General features: G+C 37.8%; 1 protein-coding gene across 1 annotated transcript; it reads left to right on the forward strand.

Moving 5' to 3' along the window:
• The first annotated feature begins 651 nt into the window (after nucleotides 1–651).
• On the forward strand, nucleotides 652–5,142 carry LOC107087987 (globoside alpha-1,3-N-acetylgalactosaminyltransferase 1-like). The gene is made up of 3 exons (XM_015379867.1): nucleotides 652–951; nucleotides 3,130–3,192; nucleotides 3,514–5,142. Exons 1-3 carry the CDS (start codon nucleotides 918–920, stop codon nucleotides 4,464–4,466), a joined length of 1,050 nt encoding a protein of 349 aa, XP_015235353.1. The 5' UTR covers nucleotides 652–917; the 3' UTR covers nucleotides 4,467–5,142.
• Nucleotides 5,143–9,741: the final 4,599 nt, after the last annotated feature.

The following is a 9,741-nucleotide window of genomic DNA, read 5'->3' on the forward strand; positions in this document are numbered from 1 at the left end:
TAAAGTTAGCTGTTAGTTTGCAGCAAAATTAGGGATTTCGAAGATTGTGTGTGTTTTTTGTTGCTGTGAGAGGAGTCCTGAATTGAGTTTTCAAAGAATGTGTGTAAACAATTGAGGAAAACAGTAATGTGCTTAGAACCTGTTTAGCATCACAGGTGAATCCTTTAATAAAGAACGAACCCAGTCAGGCTGAATTTGTAATGTATTAGTAGGACATTTACTCCAACCTCTCTTGGACTGATTTAGTTATAAAGAATGTTTGACCTCTCATGTCTTCCATACAAAGTCTTTTACCAACCTATTTCCAGCTCAATATCTCCACCTTGTGGACAAAACAAATCCAACTATGAGACTTTGCATTTGTACCACTTTTAAAGGTATAAGAAGCAATGTTTTCTGAAAAAGTAAATTAGCATTGAAAATGGCAAATATTTAGTCATCCTCCACCCTAAGTATGATGCATTTTGTCATGTTTCTACCTCCATTGTGGGAAGGAAGCTAAATTGTTTATCCGGGCTGTTCTTCATTGTGTGTACATTTTCAACAGCAGCAGCAGCAGTTGTTCTTCTCTGGCTGGGTTATTTTCAACTCCTCCCCACACATCTGGTTGCCTGGATTTTGCTCCTAGAGTCAAAGCTGCAAAGAAAAAAAAATCTTTAAGGAATGTAAGGGGGGGGCTGGAAAGACGAATCAGTGCGTAAAGCAAGAGGAGAGGAAAAATAATCTAAAAGCCCTGAGAGGATAGCAAATCTGAAGCTTTGAAGAACCAATAGCAAAAAAAGAGTGTTCTTTAATGGCAAACTATCAGGAAGAGGCTAACAGAGCTACCAAGAAAAATATACACAAGGGGCAAAAATAGTTTCCTCTAGTCTCTGTAAAATAGGCTTTGCAAGATTATACCAACAGTCGATAGCAGTATGGCACTTTTCCTGTTCTGCAAGTCTCCTGCAGGTTAGTAGACTCTCTATGGCCTCTGCTTAGCCTCTTTCTTTGGTCATCTTTTATATCTAACATCTCGATTAATGGCAGCTGCATTTCCTGTTTGCATTAAAGTGACCTTTAAGAAACTTTCGTCTCGAATGATGTTTCCCCGATTCAAATTGTGTTATTTTAATTCTGGAAACTTGTAATCTAAAACATAAGAAGCTGTATGATTTGCATGCCTTTATCTATGTGTTTGACATTTAGCTGACTTGATTTGTTTTCAGTTTTTACCTAGATTATCACATGTAATCCTGTAGATGACATACTTTTGTTCATTTGAATGTCATTCCTTATCTTCACGTTTTCCTTCCTCCAAAACAGATTACTGAGTCAGAGACAATGTAAAAAGTCAACACATCAACTTTGCTTTTGATATGAAATGAAGCCTAGTTTGTTTAACATTTTAGAGCAAATCATTACAAAAAGTACTTTCCCTCTTTCAGATATGTTTTGATGTCCCGTATTTCAGGTCATTAAAGATCAAAATATCAGACAAAGCTAGCATGGGTAAATGCAAACCTGGGCACATGCATAAACACACATAACTTTTTAAATGGTTGTGCAGGTGGTCTTCGAAATCTCAGTTCACTTAGAAATTCAACTGTTTTGATTTCACAATGGAGAAATTAATATCAGCAGAGGGCTGCCATTGTTCGTCGCTGGGAGCAGTGTGGTGTTAAGGGTCTTGCTCAGAGTGCAGGCTCTGGGTCTCTATGATCCAACAGGGTACCTGCAACCTTCTCAGAGCACAAGCGCACTGCTCTAACCACTAGGCCAACACTCCCTCCTCATTTAAAGACTCATATCCTATCCAGCCTGGTTCTGCTGGAGGTTTCTTCCTGTTAAAAGGGAGTTTTTCCTCGCCACTGTCATTGCATTGCATTCGAGTCAACGAGTCAATGCAATCAACTGGTTTTCCTTAGATAGAAAACTTTTAATCAATTTGACTGCATGATCTGGTGAACTGTAAAGTGCCTTGAGATGACATGTGTTGTGAATTGGCGATATATAAATGAACTGAATTTAATTTAATTGAATATCCAGGCAAACAGAAAAAAATATTTAAAGAAAACCTGCCTCACAACATCAAGTAGGGAAAGATATAAGAAAAAACAACAGATTTTGGCCCAATTAAAAAATAAATAAAAAAATTACATGAGCAGCTCAAAAAGAAAGTCTTTAAGAAGAATTTCTGAACCTGTGAATGAATCAGTTTATGTCTATTTGTGTGGGAAATGTAACAAAAAAGTTTAGGGATTCCAGCAAACCAGACAACAAACAATGGGGAAATATTACCTTCAATAACTGAAAGCATGGCAGAGTTTGAAATTCTCCAAGCAGTGTTCAACAAATGAATCTTTAAAACAAAAGCTAAGATCCATTCAACCTATACTGTACCTCCATTAAGGTCAGTGTTCATGATTAAGCAATAACAAAAAAAAGACCTGCTGCTAAAAAAATAACACAAAGGCCCGTCTCACATCTGCTAGACACCATTTTGTTGGACCATAAAACTATTGGGAAAATATTTAGTGGATTTATTAGAAGTAAAATGCTTTGGAAGGAGTACATAACATAACATCTGGAAGGATTGTTAAACCTACAGAGAATCACAGTGGTGCTAAGCATGACGGTCTGCAGCTATTCTGGCACCTAAATACCAAGAGTAATTGCTGAAATGTGTATAACAGAATGTCCTAAAGGTTGATGGGTTATGGAGCTGTTTGAGTTTTGAGAAATGTTTTGAGAAGCCAATATGGATGAATAAGAGCAAATGGAGGACTGACTCAAAAACTATGCACTGGGATGTATAAAGCTCATTAAAAGTTACTGACAATGCTTAATAACATAACCAATAATTAGTTATTAGTTTTAGCAGTAATTAACTTTTCACATCGGCCCAGGCTAGTTTGGAACAACCTTTTTGTCCCAATAAAAACATCTTTTTATCTCTAAACAGGTCCTTTTCATCTTACATTAAACTACACAGGTCCTTTTTATCTTACATTAAACTTTGTTAAACTGAACCGTTTAAGTCTAATGAAAACAGAAAACACAGAAAAAAAAAACAATAAAAAATATAACAGAGGTGATAAGAAAAGTTAGCACTATTTCACGAATTAATGTGTGTTTCGCCCCAAACAGGCCCGGTCAGAATGAACAGAATACAGCTCATCCTGTGCTGTTTCCTACTGTCTCTTATCATATGTAAGTATACAGAGAAAAATGTTCTATCTATTTGTACCAGAACATTACACGGATACTAAAATATGTGATGAACAGTTTTACAGCCTGTTTTGACCTCAGATGAGTTGTGCTCCTATGTGGTCATAACTGCTGTTTTTAGTCCTTTTTACAAAGGCCTTACCTGTATTTTGCCCTGCCTGAACGGTTTTAAATTTATCTCCCTTGCTTGAATATTTACAGGTGTGATAGGTTTAACTGAATCTGGACGTTTTTTCCACTACTAGATGTACATACCCAGTGTAGTTCTTTGCTTAAATAAAAAACAACCTCTTGTCTCTCTAGATTTCTTCAACGGATCTAAAGCTGCTGTCAGTTCAAAGTCAGTCCATCCCTTAGCTGAGGTGTTGGGAATGAAGGATGGAAGAATACTGAAAGACACGTCTGTTATCAAGACGGTGGACCCAAGACATTCAGAGAGGACATCATGGGGAGCTCCTTTGGTGTGGGGCGACAGCCACAATTCGGTGTGGCGCAGGGCCAAGCTCTCAGAACAAGGAATCAGCGTAGGCCTGTTGGTCCTTGTGGTTGGAACTTATGCCCGGTTTATACGTCATTTCCTAACCTCAGCTGAAACCCACTTTCTCCCTGGTCAGATGGTCACATATTACATTCTTACAGACAATCCCCGTACTCTGGATCCTCCGCTCGATCTGGGCCCTGGACGGCACATGAAGGTTCTCCCAGCTGCAGAGCTACCCGGCTGGGACCGACTGGCTTACCGTCGGATGGTCTTGTTTACTGAAACCATCTTTGAATTGATTGGCAAAGAGGTTGATTACATCTTCTGCACTGATGTCGACCAGGAGTTTGTGGGTCCAGTGGGAGAAGAAATCCTCGGGGATCTGGTAGCTACGTTGCACCCAGAGTTTTTTAATGTGCAACGAAATCAATTCCCTTATGAAGACCAAGAGGATTCATCTGCTTGTGTGGAGGAGGATGAGGGGGACTACTATTACACCTCGGAGTTTTATGGTGGGGTAGTTTCTCAGATGCGCAGGTTGGCTCGGGACTGTTCTATGCTTATACTTCAGGACGAGGCAAACAAGGTAACAGCCAGAGCACTGGAGGAAAGCTACTTAAACCGCTACCTGATCGACCATAGGCCGACCTGTGTGCTGTCACCAGAGTACAGCTGGTGGGATTCACCACTGACTGTGCGTGTGCCTAAAAAGAGACTAGTCTCTTTAGGAAGGCAGTGTGAAGCATATGACAACAGAATTGTTAAAAAATTTTAAATGAAGTACCTATTTAAGTTTGCAGTGGCTTACAAAAGTATCCAAACACCTTTTAGAATCCCAACAGTTAATCCCAACCATTACTGGGATTCTATGGAAGTAAAGGAAATAATACTTGAAGGGTATGGCTTGTGTTGAATGCAACGGATTCAATACTTTGCAGTACGATCTTTCACTCTTATTAGAGCAAGCTGCTTAGTAATGCTTAATGTATCATTGTTTGTTGGTTTCTTAGTATGATATAATCAGTAGTGGCAAAAAGTCAAAATGCATGCATAGCCTATTCAACACATCTAGCTAATAAAATATTTCTTGAATCCTAAAATAGACATGAAATCAGATTCTGGGTACCATTGATAAGCTCCACTGACAAATAACTCTATGATGACATCATTTCTGTTATGTTGTTTCATTCAACATTTATTTGACTGGGTAAAATATTTCATTAAAGTTTTTTTTTACATTTTCCGATTTTTTTATTGCATGCTTGTGTATACTGTGGATTTTTTTTTTTTTTTCAGAAAATTTTGCAAATCACACTTCATGTCATTTACATTTATGTCAAACTGTCAAATGCTTCCATGACCATGGTTCTTCTTGGGGGCAGTTGGTTCAAGATGATTTGCACAGAAATAAAGTGTTTTTTACATATAGGCAAAAAAAAAAAAAAAAAAGTTTTTGTTTTACCTGCGCAAAGTATTTTTTTTGTTTGTTTGATTGTTTTTTTCCATGTGATTTGTGGAATGTGATAAGATGTAATATTTACACTGGAAAACATCTAAATCTAGTAATTTTTTCTTAAAATAAGTGCATTTCTTATGAACTGAGGAGGTAATGAGAAACTTTGCCAATGGAACAAGACACTTTACATTTAAAATAAGAAAAAAACTACTTCATTGTCTTATTTCAAGTGTAGATTATCTAATTACCTTATTTCATGTGCAAAAATTCTCATTCTATCAGCAAATCATCAGAGGTGTCAAGTAACAAAGTAAAAGTACTTCATTATTGTACTTAAGTACACCTTTTATGTATGTATACTTTACTTCATAACTTATTTTTCTTCCTACTTCTGACTTCTAGTCATTACATTTTCACACAAGTATCTGTACTTTCTATTCCTTACATTTTTAAAACAAACGTTACTCATTACTCTTGGATTCGGTTTTATTTTTATAAATATTTACTTCACATCATGCACGCTATCCAATGCAGATCATTGGCGCCATCATCTAGTGAAAACTAGTGTCATTGGATGAGTCATACAACGCAAACACTCATTGGTTAGCTATTCATCAAATTTGTGCTGACGCCAAAGGAAATCAACAGAAGCAAGCAGGTGTTGTTCAAACTTTAAACGTGAATTTTCTATGCCATGCTACAATGTCGGATTCAGAAAAAGATGTCTGAAACAGGCGAGATGGAGACGGAGACCAACACCTCCCTCATCCTTGGCCCTACAGTATCTCAAAGAATTAATCATATACTGGCATCTGGCTGGTTTTTTTTAAGGTTACTCTATACTTTTATATTTAATTAGTTTTTGGAGCACCTACTTTTTAACTTTTACTTAAGTAAAGAGGTCAATTTGATGCTTGAACTTTTAACAGATTGTGTTTAAACTGCAGTATCTATATTTCTACTTAAGTAACAAATATCTGTACTTATGACACCACTGCAAATCATCTTATTTACTTACTCAAATTAAGGGTAAATACACTTAATTTAAGACATTTTGACTAAATTCTAGATTGTTTTTGCAGTGTAGGAGATCAATTCCTATATGAGCTGTTGACCTCCACAGTCTCCATGGCTGTCTTTAGCACTTTAACACTTTTACCACTTTTCAACCTGATGATCTGTCAGATTAGACCAGTTAAGGTGGCAGTTAAGGCGAATGACAATTGTTTGGTCAGTTTGAGAGTCTTTAATACCATGCACAAAGCTTGGGATATTGTTTCCTTGGTTTTAATNAACAAAGCAATGTTATGAGAATACTTTGTATTGTTTTAAAAGTAAAGTTAGCTGTTAGTTTGCAGCAAAATTAGGGATTTCGAAGATTGTGTGTGTTTTTTGTTGCTGTGAGAGGAGTCCTGAATTGAGTTTTCAAAGAATGTGTGTAAACAATTGAGGAAAACAGTAATGTGCTTAGAACCTGTTTAGCATCACAGGTGAATCCTTTAATAAAGAACGAGCCCAGTCAGGCTGAATTTGTAATGTATTAGTAGGACATTTACTCCAACCTCTCTTGGACTGATTTAGTTATAAAGAATGTTTGACCTCTCATGTCTTCCATACAAAGTCTTTTACCGACCTATTTCCAGCTCAATATCTCCACCTTGTGGACAAAACAAATCCAACTATGAGACTTTGCATTTGTACCACTTTTAAAGGTATAAGAAGCAATGTTTTCTGAAAAAGTAAATTAGCATTGAAAATGGCAAATATTTAGTCATCCTCCACCCTAAGTATGATGCATTTTGTCATGTTTCTACCTCCATTGTGGGAAGGAAGCTAAATTGTTTATCCGGGCTGTTCTTCATTGTGTGTACATTTTCAACAGCAGCAGCAGCAGTTGTTCTTCTCTGGCTGGGTTATTTTCAACTCCTCCCCACACATCTGGTTGCCTGGATTTTGCTCCTAGAGTCAAAGCTGCAAAGAAAAAAAAATCTTTAAGGAATGTAAGGGGGGGGCTGGAAAGACGAATCAGTGCGTAAAGCAAGAGGAGAGGAAAAATAATCTAAAAGCCCTGAGAGGATAGCAAATCTGAAGCTTTGAAGAACCAATAGCAAAAAAAGAGTGTTCTTTAATGGCAAACTATCAGGAAGAGGCTAACAGAGCTACCAAGAAAAATATACACAAGGGGCAAAAATAGTTTCCTCTAGTCTCTGTAAAATAGGCTTTGCAAGATTATACCAACAGTCGATAGCAGTATGGCACTTTTCCTGTTCTGCAAGTCTCCTGCAGGTTAGTAGACTCTCTATGGCCTCTGCTTAGCCTCTTTCTTTGGTCATCTTTTATATCTAACATCTCGATTAATGGCAGCTGCATTTCCTGTTTGCATTAAAGTGACCTTTAAGAAACCTTTGTCTCGAATGATGTTTCCCCGATTCAAATTGTGTTATTTTAATTCTGGAAACTTGTAATCTAAAACATAAGAAGCTGTATGATTTGCATGCCTTTATCTATGTGTTTGACATTTAGCTGACTTGATTTGTTTTCAGTTTTTACCTAGATTATCACATGTAATCCTGTAGATGACATACTTTTGTTCATTTGAATGTCATTCCTTATCTTCACGTTTTCCTTCCTCCAAAACAGATTACTGAGTCAGAGACAATGTAAAAAGTCAACACATCAACTTTGCTTTTGATATGAAATGAAGCCTAGTTTGTTTAACATTTTAGAGCAAATCATTACAAAAAGTACTTTCCCTCTTTCAGATATGTTTTGATGTCCCGTATTTCAGGTCATTAAAGATCAAAATATCAGACAAAGCTAGCATGGGTAAATGCAAACCTGGGCACATGCATAAACACACATAACTTTTTAAATGGTTGTGCAGGTGGTCTTCGAAATCTCAGTTCACTTAGAAATTCAACTGTTTTGATTTCACAATGGAGAAATTAATATCAGCAGAGGGCTGCCATTGTTCGTCGCTGGGAGCAGTGTGGTGTTAAGGGTCTTGCTCAGAGTGCAGGCTCTGGGTCTCTATGATCCAACAGGGTACCTGCAACCTTCTCAGAGCACAAGCGCACTGCTCTAACCACTAGGCCAACACTCCCTCCTCATTTAAAGACTCATATCCTATCCAGCCTGGTTCTGCTGGAGGTTTCTTCCTGTTAAAAGGGAGTTTTTCCTCGCCACTGTCATTGCATTGCATTCGAGTCAACGAGTCAATGCAATCAACTGGTTTTCCTTAGATAGAAAACTTTTAATCAATTTGACTGCATGATCTGGTGAACTGTAAAGTGCCTTGAGATGACATGTGTTGTGAATTGGCGCTATATAAATGAACTGAGAATTGAATTGAATTGAATTGAAAGACTGGGGGGGGGGGGGGTTGGGAGGAGGCATGATCAATTTTGCTAGGCCCTGTAGCTAATGTAGAAAGTCTATTTCCTGCATTCACGTAAAGGTTGTACATTTCCAAGTGGGGTTTTATAAGACAATGTTTAAACTTAAATGTCAAGAGAATGCGAAGATTGGTAAAATCTCCATTACAGATTCCAATATTTAATTCTATGCTTTTCAATATAACAAGCAGTGCCTAAAAACAGGTTCAAACTAGATGTAAAATCTGCACTGAATTAAAGGTTCATTTGAGTCAACAGTGTTGTTGCATGCAAGCTATCTCATCCCCCAGCAGACAAAGAGAAACTGACCTGTCTCTTTAAACAAAGCACTGTCCTCTCCATTAATGTCAGCCTCAGAGATACTGTTCCAGGGGCTTTGTGGTCAGCAGTGATAAGAGACAACAGTAAGTGCACACTTTCCCCATAGTGGCCAATCATTAACTGAAAGAGCTGCTGTTTCAAGGTCTTTAAAGACCAGGTGGGTGGAAATAGAATCAAATAGGGTGGGGGGTTTCCAGATTGTGCATGGAAAATGATGGGTCATGAACAGAATATTTTGTAAATTCTGTTATTTTTAAAGGAAAGTTTTATTTGACTAACTTGATTCTGGTCAATGTTGTCTGGCTCCCTCTCCACCACAAACGCAAACATGCTCCCACGTTCACACATAGACCTTGCTGTCTTGTGTGCTGTGTTTTTTAATGGGAGGGTTAAACAGAAGCAGATGTTTTCTTCTCACTGCCAACAGAATCTGTCCTCGGGGCCAGATCGCCACGTGGAGTGAAGAGGGAGGTGAACTTCAAACAGTCCTCTGCTGCTGAAGAGTTATTCCTGGTACACAAATAAAAAGTCACTTTTTATGAAAATCACAGTCAAACAGCAGGGTATGAAATATTTCTGCCAGCCCATCTAACATCAGCAGCAGCACGATCAAAGTAATTTATATTCCCCTTATTCCATGAGTTTCAACACATCTAGATCATAAAACATGCTGAGGGAATGCCATTGACATCCATCCATCAATTTAGGATGAATGTTCAATTTCTAAACTTCATTGGGTGAGAGGTAGGTGTGCACCTGTCCAAAATTTTTTTAAAGTAATCTTTTAATTAGACAAACATCTTTCTTCTAACCGCACTTGTTACTAACATTCTATCTATCTGCCTGCCTGCCTGCCTGCCTGCCTGCCTGCCTGCCTG

The sequence above is a fragment of the Cyprinodon variegatus genome, unplaced genomic scaffold (assembly GCF_000732505.1).
Source record: "Cyprinodon variegatus isolate N-32 unplaced genomic scaffold, C_variegatus-1.0 Scaffold202, whole genome shotgun sequence".
In the NCBI taxonomy this organism is placed as follows: Eukaryota; Metazoa; Chordata; class Actinopteri; order Cyprinodontiformes; family Cyprinodontidae; genus Cyprinodon; species Cyprinodon variegatus.